The sequence below is a fragment of the Bipolaris maydis genome, assembly GCF_028858645.1.
Source record: "Bipolaris maydis strain C4 unplaced genomic scaffold PSV08scaffold_4, whole genome shotgun sequence".
Taxonomy (NCBI): Eukaryota; Fungi; Ascomycota; class Dothideomycetes; order Pleosporales; family Pleosporaceae; genus Bipolaris; species Bipolaris maydis.
This window is the reverse complement of record NW_027093860.1, coordinates 2,511,579-2,529,511: the sequence shown is the minus strand read 5'-3', so window position 1 is coordinate 2,529,511 and position 17,933 is coordinate 2,511,579. Positions and strand designations below refer to the sequence as shown.

Sequence of the window (17,933 nt, the reverse complement as noted above, 5' to 3'; positions counted from 1 at the left end):
AGTCATGCTATTCACTCGGTTAAGTTATTGAAATCAACCAAGTAGCTAGCAAGATGCAGTTCATTCTCAAAAGCAAAACATACTTATAACAAGTTAGCACATACTAGACTGTCGTGACAGACAATACAAGAAAGGTACAATATTTAGATGTCTCTATCGATCAGATTATGCTACACGATTTCTTGCTTACTCCGTTTGCTTTGCAGCTATTACTAGTAGCTATGAGTACTTTTCGTGGACCTCCACCAACCAAGGTACCAGATTTTTAACATAGCTATCAGCTACCGCAATGCTTTTCTCTATGCTATCTAGCCGTTTGCAGAACATATCGTGCAGCTCCAAAATATCATGTCGTAGCTTTTGCACTTCATTTCCTAATTCAGCCAGGTCTTCATATTTCTAGCGTAGTGTAGTGTCGTGGGCAATAGACTCAACAGCAGTGGCTGGAGCCTGCTCGAATCCCTCGTACAGATCTACTAAGGGAAATGTATTTTCCTCCCAACCGAAATCCCATTCGTATTCCAAGATAGGTAGTAGGTAGTAGTTAAAGGTACCGACTGACCCTTAAGTGACGGTTTTATCTAGAGATAAAGATAGCACTAGCTATTAAGAGAACGATGTGTCTAGGGTGCTGGAAGCCATGTTGAGTGCTAGCCAGAGTTTTACCCAGCCAAGGGTGCAAGCCCTTATAGTCGGAGGGACAGCACAACAAAGCCACCAGCAACAAGTATATGCTAGCATATTTTTAGCTGCAGAAACGTCTCCTGCTTCCAAATATAGCCGGCGCTTATCATCAAAGGCAAAGCTAGGACAGAAAGTGATATAAAATTGGTAAGAGATACTATTATACATGAATGCCTTTTCGGATTACAACTGTGTACCATCAACTATTCCCTATCTCTACTAGTGCATACCTTTCCAGCCGAACCGTTCCGACCCAGCAAAAGTAGAACTCACTATAGACCCAAAATTCGTCTACTCATTAGAAGGCTTTACTTGTTAAGTCATACTTATACATAGCTACATAGGCGAGGAACAGAAGGCTTACCAGGTTAGGGTAGAAGCGCGTCAGATTCGAAACACCAGTCGTTAATATAAATCAGCCCTCTAAGTAATGCAGTATCGCGTCTTCTTTTTGCGGTCGCAAACACAATAACAGCTGCCTACACATTCTATATTCTAATATCGTTGTCGCATATACATATTCATGCAGTATTTATTCTAGTCAACGCCTTCGTACTTCGTTTATCAAAAAAGAGTTCTCGCAGGACTACAACCATAAGTCAGCCACAGCAATACCCGACACCATCAGTACAGACACAGGAGGTGCGCTCACTATCCTATTTAAGTGCTCTTCATTAACTTCACTGCGCAGGGAATCACAGAAACTCAGCACCAAAGATATTGTGTCCAAGCTGCATTAGGCATATACAATCTATATTATCACGGCCAAGCGCAGCTCCAGAGTATATATCGCAACCTCCAGATAAGCCAAAATAAAGTCGGTAACATACAGCGCCAAATAGCCATAGCAGAGCAAGAGCTACAACGAGAACGCGATTCCAATAAACTCTTAAACCAGGGTTTCATAGAGCTCCAAGAATGTCATAGTAAGCTACTGGACGATCACAAGAGCTGTAAAGGGCTTAACATAGACCTCCATCAATCTACAGAGAAGTCAAAAGAATTTGCTAATAAAGTCTCTCAGCGAGCTGAAGGCCTAGTAAACAGTTATCGAGCCAAATTGGCTAGGAATAAGGTAGGAGAGTTGCAGAATAGTCAAACAATTAGTGGGATGATTTTAGAGTCGGCGAAGAACGCTCTACTCATAAAGGCGATCTCTAGCCAGCATCCAGAAGACGAACACTTCGCCAAGCTAAAATATATCATAGATCAAAATGTGGATTTCCAGCAGCGCAACCTAGAACTCTCTAAAATAAACGAGACTCTTTCCCAACAAGTCAGAAACAATAAGGATAAGATAGCTAGCCTAAACAAGGCTTTAAAACTCACCGTTAAAGATAGGCAACGAAGGAAACCACGAAGAGGAAAGATGTCAGTTAGAAAGAACTAATTTTTCCTTTCACATCTTCATGCACTAATAAGTAACTTTAAAAACACTTCAATTTCAGTCCTCTCCGATCCTCAACTCGGTAATTCTTGCATCTGCTACGTGTTCAACTAGAATTACTATAATTTGTGCATTTAGCACCAAAGGAATAATAGATACTGCAGGGAAACAGCCTTCTAGAAATACATCCTGTACATCATAAATATCACAGCGTTTGTGAGAAAAGGCTTCACATACCTCTCTCAACTCTTGGTATATCATTTGACCCGCATGTCAGATGAATGTGAGAAGGCCATCACTCTGCTGGAGGATCCAAGGGCTTAGAACGCGAGACGTAAGATCTTCAAGCATGGTTCCAAAAGCACTAGCATTGTTTTCGATACTTTCCAGCACTATTGACCGATCGTACGCTTAAGGGTGTTTAGTATGTAAAAGATCATAATAGTAGCATGGCATATCTTACCTACTTTGACTTGCCCATCGCTTGCCGAGATCGTGATATCTTCTACCTGTATTAAAGAACAATCAAAGCCTGCAGCGCTAAGAGCACAAATACCTAAGATTGCCTAATCATCTGTTACTACGCGAACAGTTCTACTTCACTTGCCCCAATTTACCTCAGCACTTATTGTCTTAACCTCAGCTAATCCTATCTGTGGGGAATAAGACACAGCAATCTCAGATAATGGAAGTCCAGGTCTCTCAAACACGGTAAACAAGGAATCTTAAAACCAGAAAACGGATAAAATATTAAGTATATTCAGGTCAGGTTTTTCTAGTCCAACGACTAGTTTCTCAGAACTACGTCGTATCATTACGACACGATAAGCGTGTCTTTCTAAGTCTAAGACATTTTGCTAGGCTAGACAGTAGGGTCTTCTTCCTTCTAGATCCACGCTATGTATATAATGGTAGCAAAGTTCAAGATTACTATCGACTAGCGTGAAGATTTTACGAGTCGCATAAAGTGTTGCAGAAATCTTAGGAAGCCCGAGGTCTAACGGCCCGCTATCATCGTAGAACTTTCGCTCCACATCATTAAGTAGAGGAGCACTGTCCTTGTCGTTTGCGTTGTTGGAATGGTCCAAGCCATATCCCGTTCTTAGAAAGACAGTCAATCGTCTGAAATCCATATCAAAAGTTAATTTTAGTAAACACGGGGAATTACAGGTAGAAATCAAACCTATATAAAGCAAGGTTCACCGCACTTTTAAATTCCCTAACTAATACACTATCCTCTATCAGACATCCTCAACGTTGACTATAGATCCGTCTGTCAGGAAGTTGCCTAGTAGAAGGCCTCTCGAGGCGAATGAAATTAATCACATCATCAGATGCTATGGAGGCCAGACAATTGCGATAGAAATGGAACCCCAATGTATGCAGAAGTCCAAGCAATCCAGGAATGCGGTCCAGTACATCGATTTCCTCAACCGCCGAAACGGTGAACTTAGACTAGAGCTTACATTCTACCGAGAATGCTATCGTCACACAGAAAAATTTAAACAAAAGATTACCAACATCTCGCAAGATCTACTCCACGCATACATTGTTAGCTTACTTGATGAAATGGCTTTTGGCGAGATTCTTGGTCTTTCTCAAGCCTTTGTAGACGCGGTAGATCAGCTTCGCGACGACCAAGGAGAGGCATTTAACGCTTTTGTCGCGCCTTACAAAGCATTGAACAGCTCTAAGAACACTACTGTGTCGAAGGATGGGTGGATTTGAGATTGATTATAGACTATCTAAGGTACTTAGATTCCACGGCACTTGATTGGCAAAGACTTCCTCCTCCTTTTATACTTTCTTGAGTCAAAGGGTTGGAAGTCGAACTCGACATACCTTACTTGCTTACGGCTAGCACGAGCAACAAACTCTCGCACCTGGTTTCTTATTTGACGATGTGCGCATACTATTTAGGTTACTTGTTGTAGCAGTAGTTAGCCACAAAGCTTACCGCAGATCGCCAGTCTTCCCACTCCAGTCCTAAGTACGTCGCTAATGATTTGCTGCACATCTAGCTGGCCCTCCATCTCCGCAATGCGGCTGCCTGCCCGCTTGCATGGTACTGCGTGTCCTGCTTCATCCAATATCTTATAGTTCCCGTAGATATAGACGTCTATAATCTAGAAAGTTTAAGCTTTAAACAATCTTGAAGTGCTTCACTATAAAACTTACATTCTCTCCATGCGGTATAGGCCGTACACCCGGACTTTCGTTGGTAACGTTACTGCCTAGACCTCGGCCTCGCTTTCCGCTTTCCCATTGATTGCGCATACCATGTAGGTTAGCAGCTATTAGAAGATCGTCTCTCCTCAATATGTTATTCATTACACCCCATACTAAGTCCAGTTAGTACTTATTATCTACCTGCCAGACTAGTAGAAGATCTCTAGTCTTCGTCTTAAACTTCCAATAGTCATATATAAGACTTTGAACATATGCAAGGTGCCCGGCAATTCCAATCCCGCTGGCAAACAGAACTACTATGCCAAAATCTCTTAGGTCAAATCCATTTCCATAAGGCCCTTCTACTAAAGCGCTTAGCTCTGTCGTTCCCCCAAGAGTATACGTCAGCAATCAATTTGTAAAGCCCATCTGAGGCTAAATATATAGCTGAAAGTTATAGTTCTCTAATTCCGAACAGATCACCATAAACGGGTGGCGCTGAAAGATTAAGAAGAATCCAGGTCTTAGTGTGGTAAGGTATACATATTGGCCAGGCTTAATTTTCCAAGGCCTAGGAAGCTTCACTTTAACTTGAAGACTATTGTGAATGTTCTCAACAACAATGCTAGTATAGGGTTAGCTTACTAAGAAATTGCGATAGACAAGGAGGGCACTCCTGTGGATCCAAGTAGCGCCCCACATACATATCCCTATAATAATCTATACTCGGCCTGCTGTATTTATTTAGGAAGCATGTAGCCAAAGCAAGATGCATATAGATGTAGAGCAGCCCAAGTGGACTATCCGAAAAATCTCGTACGCACAACGACGGACGACAGGTAGAGAAGCAGCACTCAGTAACCCAAGGCATCCGAACATCTAAGTGCATAAGAATACATTATCGACACCAACGCATATACACATACCGCCGTCCCGCTTATCGTGCCCATATCGCTAACCCATCCATATACGTTCAGTTCTTTTCCAGCATAGATAGATCCTTCAATTAGCACTACCATACCAACTACGCTGTGAATTCGATTATAGGTCCTTAATGAGATATGCAGTAGGTCAGCTGCTATGCTTGTACCAGGAAATAGGAGAATGAGATTCGTTATAAGCATCGAGGCAGATCGGCGACTAAGTTCATAAGCAGCTTCTCTACCCCATCCAATGCAAATGCCGTTAGCGCCAATATACAGCAAAGTAAACAACGCATCTATTCCTAAAATGCGGGACTGTAACAAGTTAAAGAAGCTCGCTATCAAGTAGACTAGATACTTAAGAATAGCGTCCGTTACAAGCGCAGCCATCCATCGAAGTATCGGATAACCGCCAAAGCATAGAATAAGGAATGCTACAAGTCCTGTAGATAGAATAAAATACCAAGTAGGAGGGCTGGTCACACGATCCATACCTAGGTATATTAAACGCAAAGGCCTATATCCACTAATATACTGTGCAAGTGGTCAGTGCGTTCTTGTCGCATATAAATAAGTAGCCCAGTATCCCTCACCTAGCTTTATAACAAGATTGTTATGGCCTCCAAAAGATTACAACAAGAGTCTTTCCGCAAAAGAAAGAACAATTTTATTCGTCGTGGTCATAAGATAAGTGATCGGTATAAAGTTAGGATCTAGTTATACATTCAAAAGAACAATAGACAGCTATATATCTATAATTCAGATCCAAAACAATCAGATTAGCCACCATCTTCTGCGCAGCTTATAAGTTACTATATTACATTTAATGTTTTTCTAATAGTACAGAAATCAATATACCCCATACCTATCGTAAAGACTCGAGAGGATTTCATCGTAGAAAAGCCATCATCCAGAAAAGCGTCACCAGCTAGAAAAAGTCCTTCTTTGCCTAGTCATCTATCTAGGCCACCTATGCCTAAGTATTCTCAAGAAGAAATATTCTCTAGTCAGTTACTACATCAGTATAGAGAGTAAGAGTCATATTAGTTGTACGCATATAGTCCAGTGTAATATTAGTTACAAGTTATCGAACGAGATACATACATCCAAAAAGTGCCGGGGTGCATAAATTTATTAATACATTCTCTTTAATTTTCTATACATAATTCTGCAAATTATTTAAGACAAGCGTTACAGTAGATATTTACATTTTGTCACACAACCGCATCATCATAGCTCCTGTTAAGAAAGCCAGCAAAGATGATAAAGTTGGCAAAACTGGCAAAACCCCTTAGAGCAGCGAGCCGAAGACACGAGCTTAGAAGAAAGCAGCTATAGGTCATCACGATGAATAATATAAAAAGCTAGAAGCAGAACGTGAGCAGCTACGAGTAGTATAAGAACATGATTTGTTTACTAGTGATGATGAGAAAAGATTAAAAGATATAGAAAACACACTAGCTGGATACAATCGGACTATGGCGCAAACAAACAAAGTGCCTACTATCAAGGCAGATCCGGAGTCTGCTGCCGTTAGCGATAGTACGACAAGGGAAAATTTGGAGCCACAAGGAATGACAGGGTAGGAGATAGGAGGACAGGAAGCGACAAAACAAACTACTCCAGGCAGCGCAATGGACTCTGGAAAGACGCACGCGAAACCTTCTCCAGAGTTCTCAGAGAATCGCAATATTAAGCAAGAATATAGTAGGCTTGTGGACGATCTCGATATGGCATAAGAAGTCGACATCAACTGGAGACATACAGAGACCTCGTTACAGCATCTTAAAAAAGAAGTCTTTAGTCATATCACGAGAAATTCTCTAAATCGCTGCTGTATCAGATATGGATCTGCAGATGCTTACAGCGCTCGTTTTGAGTCGATCCTACCAGAAGGTTCTCCATACCTAGGGACAAGGGATGTTACCCAGCGTAGCAACCGCATTGTTAAGAGGATTGTGCAGATACACAGAGACAAAAAGAAAGCGCTTCCTATGAACATACTTAGCGAAGTTCAGGTTCTAGTCGTGTACTAGGACTCTAAAATAGGAGTTGGGCATAGCGCCGAGGTCGACGTGCTAGCTCCTGATTTTATAGGAAGACGGCCTCATACCCGTTGCTTCGTATATCTAAACCCCTCACTATATGAGTCGTATGGACTTGAAAATAGAACTAGTTACAGCCATAAAACTAGGTCAACGATGAAACTTGTTATGGAAGGAAATGACGACTAGCAGAAGTCTGTTACGCTTCACAATATTGCAGTAAGGCTTAAGAACAGGTTTGAGGAGAAGCATATGGGCGGAGTGTCAGAAAGACCTGGACCACTTCTTGAACTATCTCGTAAAAGAAAAACGACAACGCGCCGGAAAGGATCGCGATACAGTAATATTGAGTTAGCAGCAAGTCCAAGGCCTGTGAAAGCGCCAACCTCGCCACATCCTTCTCCAACACCGCAAGAAACCCGAACTAAACAGAGCTCTGCTAGAACAGATTCTGGAAAGTCGTTAAAAGAACAGTTTCATGCAGACTTCTTAGAGCTCTTCGACTTAGCGAAGGATGTTGCGTACGAAGACCTGACTGAACAGCAGCAGCTTCTTTACCCAGCACAGTTTACTAAGTGGAAGGCGATAAATGCTTGATAGATTGATGTTACTCTTTCTAAAAACAATAATAAGCACTTAACATCTATTGCGTGACGCCGGTATAGAATTCGCATTAAGACTATTATCACTTTTATAGAATACAATCGAAACATTAATCCTTTTGTGTTCGTATTATCTGAAATTCAGTTGTAACGTCCATCCCTGAGTGCTGGGACACCCGCCGTGCTGGGACAAATAAGGGGTACTTCGACTTTCAGCGCTTCGCTTTCTCCGCACACCCTAACAATCATAGTAAGTTGGTAACTATTAGCAACATACTAAAGCATTTTTTGAGCTTATCCTTATACTCTTGACTAAAAGTCATGTCGCTATTGCTGCTCGTGTTGCGAATGTTATAAACAACGTTTGTAGCGTGCGCAACAGCGTTGCTGTGCTATAGGACTGCTTAGAAGCTTTTACGACCTACTGCACGTATAGGAGGTTAGTTTCTAGCCTTAAGAACCTTCTGATAGCGCAGTAAGCCATAATCATCCTCGCGCCCGTTGTAATGCTCAAAGCTATGCAAGGTCGCCATGCGGATCACTACTTCGGCTACTGTTAGGCGACCCCGCACGCCTCACGTAATCATCTCTGGTGTAATTTACCACCTGTGGCTAAAGAACTTGTGGCTGTGCCGCACCGCCTGCTATGCAACAGCGCTTAGCTGTGTCAGCCCTATCAGCCTTGTGCAGCTGACAATAGATCGCAGCACTGCTCTCAGCCTGACAGAGGCCTGCCTGTTCTGTCAACCTACCACGACTCGAAGCGCGATCGATCAGTCTGCTTCATCTCCGTCGCAGATGTCGCATCATGGACGGCCTTTCAGGCGCAGCAAGCGTCATCGCGGTAATCGACATATCCGCCAAGATCGTCTCGCTCTGTTACCAGTACTCCGTGGCTATCAAGGACGCGAGAGATAATATCGAGCGTGTACGAAGAAAGGTTAGCGACATTACCCACATTCTGGAGAAGATCAAGCAGCTCCTCGACAGCCAGGACAAGACGCGGCTCTCTACTACTCAGGGCCTGTTTAGCTCGCTCGAACAATGCCTAAAGGAGCTGGAAGGCCTAGAAGTGACGCTGGAACCAAGAAAGACCCGTAAGACCATGAGCCGGTTCGGTTTCCGTGCGCTCAAATGGCCGTTCACGAGCAAGCAGGTGGACAAGATCGTTTTAGACTTGGAAAGATACGAGCAGACATTTGGCTTAGCACTACAGGCCGATCAGACGTAAGCTTCTGTACCCAGATCTGTCTTGCGTAGACCTAGCTTCTCACTGACCGCACAGAGTCGTTGTGTCCAGCATAGATCAGAAACTAGATCTAGCAAAACTGCCTGTCGCGATAGACGCCTCCTTCAATTCCCACAACGAAGAGCACAACGCACGGTGCCTACCAAACACCCGCACTGAGCTGCTAGACGATATTATAAGATGGGCGAACAATAAGGATGGCAAGCCTATATTCTGGCTGAATGGCATGGCGGGTACGGGAAAGTCTACGATAGCGCGAACGGTTGCGCAGTCGTTCGCCAGTCGAGGGCAGCTCGGAGCCAGCTTCTTCTTCAAGAAAGGCGAGGGCGAGCGCAGCAATGCCTCACGGTTCTTCACTACCATTGCCACTGATCTAGTCGCCTGCGAGCCAGACATGCTACCAGGCATCAGGAAGACGCTCGATGAGGACTCGACGATCTCACATAAGGCCCTGAAAGACCAGTTCGAGAAGCTGATCCTGCGGCCACTCCTGGGGATAAAGCAGGCTCGTTCACAGGTGTTGGCACGTGTTGTTGTGATTGACGCGCTGGACGAATGTGAGCGAGACGCCGATATTAGAGCGATTCTTCAGCTGCTTGCTCGGACAAAAGACATTCGCCCAGTCTCGCTACGTATCGTGGTCACCAGTCGGCCAGAGCTCCATATCCGCTTAGGCTTCAAGGAAATGCCAAACGGCACGTACCAAGACCTAGTACTCCACCAAGTACCAAGAAGCATGATCGAACATGACATCCGTCTATTTCTAGAGCATGAGCTCAGTATAATACGAAAAGAACGCATGCTATCCTCAGACTGGCCAGCTCAACAACAGATTCTCGCGCTAGTTGAGTTGGCTGTACCGTTATTCATCTATGCTGCCACAGTGTGTCGGTATATCAGCAGAAAAGGAAGTAATCCTACAGCTTTGTTAGATAAGGTCCTGCAGTATCAGAAAGCAACGTTTTCGCAGCTAGATCGGACGTATCTCCCTGTGCTTGATCAGCTGCTTAGTGAGCAGGAAGAAGACGAGAAGGAGACGTGGCTTCAGGATTTCCGAGAAATTGTCGGCAGCATTGTTGTTCTCGAAAGCCCACTATCTGCTATCTCGCTTGCTCGCTTACTGCAAGTTCCACAAGAAGAGATTCAGTGTCGACTTGACCCGCTATACTCTGTTCTTAGTGTTCCGGATAATAAGGACGCGCCTATTCGTCTTTTACACTTGTCCTTTCGCGACTTCCTCATCAATCCCCAAAAGCAGGGAAAGAGCCCATTCTGGGTAGATGATAAAAGAACGCACCGGAAGCTTGCATCTCGCTGCCTTAAGCTTATGTCTGGTTCTGGCGGTCTTTGTCAGAATATATGCGGCCTCTCAGGCCCTGGGGTGCTAAGGAGCGAGATAGATGAGCAAACAATTACCACCAGCCTGCCACCTGATCTGCAATATGCGTGCCGTTACTGGGTTGACCATCTCAAGCAGAGCAGGCAAGATATTGTTGATAGAGATGCAATCCACCTCTTTCTACATGAGCATCTTCTTCATTGGCTTGAGGCCATGAGCCTTATGAAAGAATCAAGTAGATGCATTAACTTACTCGACAGCCTCCAGGCCCTTACTAGCGTAAGATCTGCAAAAAGACATCTTCCTTCGACTCTACTAACGTGCAACGCAGCCTTCTGCAAACCTAGTGTTAGACTTTCTTTATGACTCTAAGCGACTTGTGCTACGATTCCAATCCATACTCGCAGATGCGCCGTTACAGATCTATTACTCAGCGCTAGTATTCGCACCAGAGAAGAGCGTAATACGACAAACATTCATAGATCAAGTGCCAGAAACTGTCAAGATGCTGTCTATGCGAGAAGCACACTGGGACGCATGCCGCAACACACTCGAGGACCATTCCTCCATTGTCAGCGCGGTGGCCTTCTCGCCAGACGGGCAGCTGGTCGCGTCAGCATCTTGGGACAAGACAGTACGGCTGTGGGAGGCGGCGACGGGGACGTGTCGCAGCACGCTCGAAGGCCATTCCAATGAAGTCAACGCGGTGGCCTTCTCGCCAGACGGGCAGCTGGTCGCATCTTCTGGCGACAGTACAGTACGGCTGTGGGAGGTGGCGACGGGGACATGTCGCAGCACGCTTGAGGGCCATTCCGACGAAGTTATGGCGGTGGCCTTCTCGCCAGACGGGCAGCTAGTTGCGTCAACATCTTACGACATGACAGTACGGCTGTGGGAGACGGCGACGGGGACGTGTCGTAGTACGCTCGAGGGCCATTCCTCTAATATCTTTGAAGTAGTCTTCTCGCCAGATGGGCAGCTAGTTGTATCAGCATCGTACGACAAGACGGTACGGCTGTGGGAGGCGGCGACAGGGACGTGTCGCAACACATTTGAGGGCCATCACTCGCCAATAGCCTTTTCGCCGGACGGGCAGCTAGTCGCGTCAACATCTGAAGACAAGACAGTACGGCTATGGGAGGTGGCGACAGGGACGTGTGGCACCATACTTGCAAGCCATTCTGACAAAGTCAATGCAGTGGTTTTCTCGCCAGACGGGCGGCTTGTTGCATCAGCATCTGAAGGCAACACAGTACGGCTTTGGGAGTCAGCGACAGGCAAGTGTCACAGTACGCTCGAGGATCATTACTCGCCGATAGTCTTTTCGCCAGATGGACAGCTGGTCGCATCAGCATCTGAAGGCAACACAATAAGGCTGTGGGAGGTGGCGACGGGGACATGTCGCAGCACGCTTGAGGGCCATTCCGACGAAGTTATGGCGGTGGCCTTCTCGCCAGACGGGCAGCTAGTTGCGTCAACATCTTACGACATGACAGTACGGCTGTGGGAGACGGCGACGGTGACGTATCGCAACACGTTCGAGGGCCATTCCAACGAAGATAATGCGGTTGCCTTTTCACCAGACGGGCAGCTAGTAGCGTCAGTATCTAACAACAACACAGTACGGCTGTGGGAGGCGGCGACGGAGACGTGTCGCAGCATACTCGTAGGCCATTCTAACAAGATTAATGCAGTAGCTTTCTCGCCAGATGGGCAGCTAGTTGCGTCAACATCTTACGACAACACAGTACGGCTGTGGGAGGTGGCGACGGGGACGTGTCGTAGTACGCTCGAGGGCCATTCCTCTAATGTCTTCGAGGTAGCCTTCTCGCCAGACGGGCAGTTAGTCGCCTCAGTATCGTACGACAAGACGGTACGGCTGTGGGAGGCAGACACAGGGACGTGTCGCAACACGCTCGAGGGCCATTCCTCCATTGTCAGCGCAGTGGCCTTCTCGCCAGACGGGCAGCTAGTTGCATCAGGATCTCACGACAACACAGTACGGCTGTGGGAGGTGGCGACGGGGACGTGTCGAAGCACGCTCAAGGGCCATCGCTATGACGTTAGGGCGGTGGCCTTTTCACCAGACGGGCAGCTGGTCGCATCTTCTGGCGACGATACAGTACGACTGTGGGAGGTGGCGACGGGGACATGTCGTAGCACGCTCGACGTACCTTTCGAGCATTTCTCGTATATCAATTTCTCACTAGATGGCCGCGTACTCCACACGAACCAAGGCAACATCTGCTTACCCCAATCTTCTATTCTCGAATGTGTTCCCAGGCCGCAGTCGCAGTCCTTCTCTGTTCTAGTGCAAAATCAATGGATATTCCGCAACCAAGAACGTTTCCTATGGCTTCCTCTAAAGTACCGGTCAAGTTTGACCGTCGTACGCGGAGGCATAACTTGTCTACCGCTTGTATCTGGCCACGTTGTTCTGCTTAGGACCCTCTAACGCCATGCTTCTATATTCTCGCTTCGATACAAGTGTAGTGTAGGCGTTATAACGTAGTAACTATGAATAGTCGTTATGTAATACATATCTTGCCCTTCACAATTTCCTCATGAACGACTTTCACGTTATCTAGAGTTTATACAATTAGATCGCCGACTAACGCTGCGCTACAGCCCCAATTGCCGCTAGAAATAGATGACGCGAAAGCAATTACATAGCATCTGCAGTGCCGCTTGGCGAAAGCCGAGGTACTGGTTACAACCGCGATCTGGCATGAAACTAGGCATTGTAGGCGTCGAGAGGCTGAAGGTACCTTATTGTACTATCTTAGAGTCTCTACAGCATAGCCGCAACCTTCTAGCATTTTCCAGACGCTACAAGCTTCTATACAGGGTTGTAGTAAAGCAATACTACAACGCACTGATGGAGGTCTACTGTGACTTACGCAAAGAAGCGGCAATAGCAATATAATTTTTAGTTAGAAGTGCTAAATTATGTCTATAGTTAAATGAACCTAGCACATCAAAAACACGGGCTTCTAGCGATCTTCATCATACGTGCAGAAAGTGAAGTATCGAAAGCCAAAGTACTCCTCATTTGTCTCAACACAACGGGTGTCCCAGCACTCAGGGAGGGACTTTAGTCATTCTTACGTCTGAGAAACATTCCCCTTAATCATATCGTGTTGTAGTGGCTATACTAACATCTCTAGTTGGCGACTTCAGATTGTATGACTGATGATAGTGATATAATTTGCGAGTTACTTACAAAAGTTTGCTAATCAACTAGTTATATGACTTCCGGTCTACATTTAAGAAAAACGACCATTTGACTATCTTTAATGCATGAAGCTCCTGGGTATGATCTTGGCTAGCCCGCGTGACAGTCTTGACATCTTCCTCATAGATGCCCCTGCAAGCTGCTGCTCCTGCGACGAACACACCTCAGCGTGATGCTGGCAGCAAGCCAATGTAGTAGGATGGCCTTCTCCAAGGATGAGGCTGTATCCGGTAGCCGCCCTCTGATATAGCCGTAATGACTCATTCATATTACACTGCTTAGCAAGAAAATAGGCAAGGCAATAGACACTAGCTAGCGTGTCTAAATGCTCAGGCCCCAATACCTTCTCTCGCAGCGCCAACGTCTGCCGGTTTATTACCTCAGCCTCTTTGTACTTATTTTGGCTACTTAGCACCCATGCTAAATTGCCCATACTAGTTAGCGTGTCTGGATGTTTCGGCCCTAGCGCTTTCTCTCGCAGCACTAGTGTTTGCCAGTTCATTTCCTCAGCCTCCTTATACTTTTTCTGGCTACTTAGAACCCCTGCTAAGTTATTCATACTTGTTAGTGTAGAGGGATGCTCAGTCCCGAGCACCTTCTCATATCGCGCTAGTGTTTGCTGGTTTATCGCCTTAGCCTCCTTGCATTTTCCCTGGCTATTGAGTACCAACGCTAAGTTGTTCATACTCGTCAGCGTAAAGAGATGCTCAGGCCCTAGTATCTCTGTACTTAATAGCGATGCTTTTCGGTGCGCCGTCTCCGCTAGTCCGTGTTGTCCCAAACTTTCCCAATACCGGCCTATTTGTTCGGAGAGTAAAGCCCACTTCCCCCACTCTTTGTATTCTTCCGGCCACGCAGCAAATTCTATATGCGCTGGTGGTTGCATTTCCAAAACACTCTCTGTTATAGGTCTTGGCGGTGTTCTGTAGCTCTTCAAATATGTTTATCTAGTTGATGTTGTAGAAACCTTGACTACTTAGTGGCAGTGGATGCTGAGCAGTGGTCGTAGGTTGAGCGATAGCAGAGTAACAACAACACGGATAGAGATCCTAGAGCAAAGAGACTCTAGGCGAAGATAGAAGGCTATCACACAGGTAATAGGAGTCTTACGCGATGAAGATATCTCAGGTTCTGTGTTGTCCTATTTCACAATCAGACCACTATGATATAGTCTATAATACACATCAGTAAGCTGCACACATCAGTAAAACACTGCAACTCCGTGTTACACGGGGTTGATACATACTTGCCTAATGTTACAAGTAACAAGCTAAGGATCTCTCCTGACAAAAGCCGCATGATAAGAGACTGTTGAGCAGCCACGTGAGAAGTTAATGATCTCCGTGGGGCAGATATCACGTGACTTGAGAGATCATTGTGCGTCTACAACTAGCAACTGCAAGGCCGTCTAATAGAAGTGCTAACTAAATGATGACAATCCACGTATCCAGCTTAAAGTAGCTTAGCTGTAATCTATCGCTGCAGATGCTAGAACTGTGGCTGTGCGGCTGTGCGGCGCTTTGCCAAGCACTTCAGCACACTCGAAACCAACTTACATCGGAAGCAGCGCGGAGTAGGGTTAAAATCCTCCCATTTTTTGGCTCGCAATAACATACAAACCGAGCGCGACAGACGTCTCGAGATTACTAGTCGAATGCTTATCTGGCTGGATCAAGCTGTGGCACTTTTATTGCCACTCGCCAGTTACGTCATCCTTTCGCAAAAATTAGTCATAAGAAGTTGTGAGCGCTGCACCCTCGAATTTGTTGACTACAACCATAGACTGCAAGACATCATCCTCACAGGTCGTCTTTCACGTACCAGTTTTCATATTCGCTCCAGTATCTTCCCACCTCTCAAGGTGCTCGCCATCAATGGAGAGCAGCAGCGGCTTTGGTCCCAAAGTAGCCATCCCTCGGCTCAAGCGGCCTAATCAGCAGACTGTTTTTTCGAAGTCTCCCCGTATTAGTTCCGAGAGAGTCAGTCAGGCAGTAAGTACCGTACTTGTACGAATCAGGATGGCGCTGAAACAGACGTATAGTGCAATAGATGCCGCAGGCGCAGTATGCATAATATCGAATTCTGTCCATGTGATCGCGCCGACTAGTTGCTTTTCGTGGACATATTATGCGAGCTAACATGTGTAGAACTGAAATGCTCTGGCACGAGACCGCGCTGCACCAACTGCACGAAGTATGACGAGGATTGCATCTATCATCTGCCACGCCGAGACCGGCTAAGAGAGTGAGTTAACTGAGCATCTCTTGAGCACACTTCTGACTTGAACAGGGCCGCTCACAAGATTGAAGTTCTCTCTACACTGCTCGAGGACATCCGTAGCGCCCTCGATGACGAGAATACAAAGAGAATTGATGATGTACTAAAAGAATTTGAAGATGACACGCCTCCACTATCGCCATCCGTACACACCAAGTCATGGAAGAAACGGTTGAGGCAGTTATCACCTAAGGAAGCGGATTGCGATAGGCAGGCATTTGACAAGGCCCACGTCTTATCATCAGTGGGCTCTAACGAGGATCTTGATTTCCTAGAGGAAGATGTCCCAAAGAACCTCAGACCAACCGAGGCGAGCTACATGGGTCGCAACTCTCAAATTGCATGGATGACGACTTTGCAACGAAATCCGGATCAGCATGGACGCGGGCAGTCCTAGACGCCATATGCGGCACCCAGGGACAGCGAGGGGGCTTCCTCCATACTCTCTGATGCACCTTATGAATGTCAAACTATGCAAAACGATATTTTAATTCCAAAATTTACTATTCTACTAACTATACCTAATAAGAAGAGTTAATATGATTTAGCGCGATTTTGTCATGAAGATAGGCTGTAGAGATGAAGTAGTCAGTAGACTACGAAATAGGCCATCTTTAGATACCAACAACACTAAGATAGCTAATAGTGTGATATGACCATATCTCTAGTTATTGAAGCTACAAGAAGCCTAAAAGTGGTAGTGCATGCTATGTTCTCACTTCATGTTATCATATATATCTTCCGACGTCTGCGTTCTGCCGATTCATATCTTCCTCATTTACAATTCCATCGTCCCATTCATCCTCCTTCTCAGACTGCTGCTTAACATACTTATCTTTAAGCTGTATATAGTCATCCATTGGAACCCAGATAGGCTTTCCAGAGTTTGTTCGAACTTGACAGACTTGAATCTCGCTTAGGAGACTGTCACCTTCATAGCTTAAGTCGTGGGAAACGTATTGCACATCCTCTACCTTAAATTTTGGAGGCTGCTCGTCTCTTTTGGCATCTTTTCCACTAAAGTACCCATTGTTAATTTTTGGGGTTTTCTCCTTCGTTACGCCGTAAGTTGTTATATCCTTTTTGCCCTTGTTAGTCGGCTGTAATTTTCCTTTTACCTGATCAGCTGAAGGGGCTTGTTCCTTTTCAGGACTTGCATCTTCTATTTTTTTGGCCTTCTCTTCTTGGTCTTCATCTTCGTCTCTATCATCATCATCATCATCATCATCACTATCAGCATCAGCATCACCTTCTTCCTCTTCTTCCTCTTCTTCCTCTTCGTCCTCTTCTTCCTCTTCGTCCTCTTCTTCCTCTTCGTCCTCTTCTTCCTCTTCGTCCTCTTCTTCAATATCAGTCAATCTCCCATCTTTCGAGGTTCCTTTACCTGTCATTTTCTCTCCTATACTTATTTTGTCTGCTCTTTCGTTCTTGGACGTGTTCCCTTCCAGATCCGCACTCAATCGCTGTTCTTGGAGCGGACTTTCAGTTCCTCCCTCTGTGCTAGTCGCGTGGTGTTCAGACTGGTCGCTTTGAATCGATGTCTTCTTGTGTTTCACAAGGCAAGAGCTTGACTTATGTTGTGTGCACACATAGTGTTCCTCGCATGAAGCCTTGTAGAGAGCAGCTCCGTACTTAAACTTACATCCCCTCTCAGCGGAGCATCTATCGTACTTATCCAACTGATTAAGGTATGGCCACGCGGGCTTCGCTGGACATTTTTCCCCTTTAAACAGTTCGGTCATTTCTTCTTTTAGCTCACTGGACTGTTCAAGGTCCCTGATACGAATTTTTTCGTCTAGAATTGAGAATAGGGCTCGCCGGAAGTCTGAGATGAGACTAAGGGTAACGTTTTCCTTCTCGGAATTTGCATAATCATTTGCAAGCTTGGCGAGCTCGACGTGCACTTTAGAAACGACAGAATCCATAGTAAGATTCTCCAGGAAGGTTATCCGTGTACTATTTCTTCTATGCTGCCTGGATGTGATCCTATTTGTACATGCGAGGAGTGCGTGAAATACCTATT

At 45.6% G+C, this 17,933-nt stretch overlaps 7 protein-coding genes across 7 annotated transcripts; 4 read left to right on the top strand and 3 right to left on the bottom strand.

Annotated features, from left to right (window-relative positions):
• Positions 1 to 854: 854 nt before the first annotated feature.
• Positions 855 to 3,799, top strand: PSV08DRAFT_369869 (uncharacterized protein; the record flags this gene model as incomplete). The annotated part of the gene is made up of 4 exons (XM_014217519.2): positions 855 to 946; positions 1,284 to 1,326; positions 1,376 to 2,055; positions 3,406 to 3,799. 4 exons carry the CDS (start codon positions 855 to 857, stop codon positions 3,797 to 3,799), a joined length of 1,209 nt encoding a protein of 402 aa, XP_014072994.2.
• Positions 3,800 to 4,011: 212 nt separating this feature from the next.
• On the bottom strand, positions 4,012 to 5,655 carry PSV08DRAFT_369868 (uncharacterized protein; the record flags this gene model as incomplete). The annotated part of the gene is made up of 7 exons (XM_066093172.1): positions 4,012 to 4,197; positions 4,250 to 4,385; positions 4,431 to 4,605; positions 4,717 to 4,852; positions 4,886 to 4,960; positions 5,042 to 5,119; positions 5,167 to 5,655. The coding sequence occupies 7 exons, from the start codon at positions 5,653 to 5,655 to the stop codon at positions 4,012 to 4,014; spliced, it is 1,275 nt and encodes a 424-aa protein (XP_065949487.1).
• A 480-nt stretch (positions 5,656 to 6,135) lies between these two features.
• On the top strand, positions 6,136 to 7,805 carry PSV08DRAFT_369867 (uncharacterized protein; the record flags this gene model as incomplete). The annotated part of the gene is made up of 6 exons (XM_066093171.1): positions 6,136 to 6,169; positions 6,565 to 6,745; positions 6,794 to 6,870; positions 6,904 to 7,192; positions 7,226 to 7,357; positions 7,433 to 7,805. 6 exons carry the CDS (start codon positions 6,136 to 6,138, stop codon positions 7,803 to 7,805), a joined length of 1,086 nt encoding a protein of 361 aa, XP_065949486.1.
• A 715-nt stretch (positions 7,806 to 8,520) lies between these two features.
• On the top strand, positions 8,521 to 13,071 carry PSV08DRAFT_220028 (uncharacterized protein; the record flags this gene model as incomplete). Its single annotated transcript, XM_014217494.2, has 5 exons — positions 8,521 to 9,037; positions 9,096 to 10,677; positions 10,730 to 10,978; positions 12,536 to 12,787; positions 13,027 to 13,071. The coding sequence occupies exons 1-5, from the start codon at positions 8,619 to 8,621 to the stop codon at positions 13,069 to 13,071; spliced, it is 2,547 nt and encodes an 848-aa protein (XP_014072969.1). The 5' UTR covers positions 8,521 to 8,618.
• Positions 13,072 to 13,524: 453 nt separating this feature from the next.
• PSV08DRAFT_369866 (uncharacterized protein) lies at positions 13,525 to 14,519 on the bottom strand (the record flags this gene model as incomplete). The annotated part of the gene is made up of 2 exons (XM_066093170.1): positions 13,525 to 13,587; positions 13,797 to 14,519. The coding sequence occupies 2 exons, from the start codon at positions 14,517 to 14,519 to the stop codon at positions 13,525 to 13,527; spliced, it is 786 nt and encodes a 261-aa protein (XP_065949485.1).
• A 915-nt stretch (positions 14,520 to 15,434) lies between these two features.
• Positions 15,435 to 16,384, top strand: PSV08DRAFT_284734 (uncharacterized protein). The gene is made up of 4 exons (XM_014217478.2): positions 15,435 to 15,624; positions 15,675 to 15,696; positions 15,781 to 15,877; positions 15,923 to 16,384. Exons 1-4 carry the CDS (start codon positions 15,508 to 15,510, stop codon positions 16,305 to 16,307), a joined length of 621 nt encoding a protein of 206 aa, XP_014072953.1. The 5' UTR covers positions 15,435 to 15,507; the 3' UTR covers positions 16,308 to 16,384.
• Positions 16,385 to 16,638: 254 nt separating this feature from the next.
• Positions 16,639 to 17,835, bottom strand: PSV08DRAFT_369864 (uncharacterized protein; the record flags this gene model as incomplete). Its single annotated transcript, XM_066093169.1, has 2 exons — positions 16,639 to 16,745; positions 17,160 to 17,835. 2 exons carry the CDS (start codon positions 17,833 to 17,835, stop codon positions 16,639 to 16,641), a joined length of 783 nt encoding a protein of 260 aa, XP_065949484.1.
• Between the last annotated feature and the right edge of the window lie 98 nt (positions 17,836 to 17,933).

Excerpts from the sequence above, each read along its gene's own strand:
- PSV08DRAFT_284734 (XM_014217478.2), top strand. The coding sequence starts at position 15,508 with ATGGAGAGCAGCAGCGGCTTTGGTCCCAAAGTAGCCATCCCTCGGCTC. Across the intron at positions 15,625-15,674 it reads CCGAGAGAGTCAGTCAGGCA|TGCAATAGATGCCGCAGGCG; the intron begins GTAAGTACCGTA and ends ACAGACGTATAG. Across the intron at positions 15,697-15,780 it reads CAATAGATGCCGCAGGCGCA|AACTGAAATGCTCTGGCACG; the intron begins GTATGCATAATA and ends TAACATGTGTAG.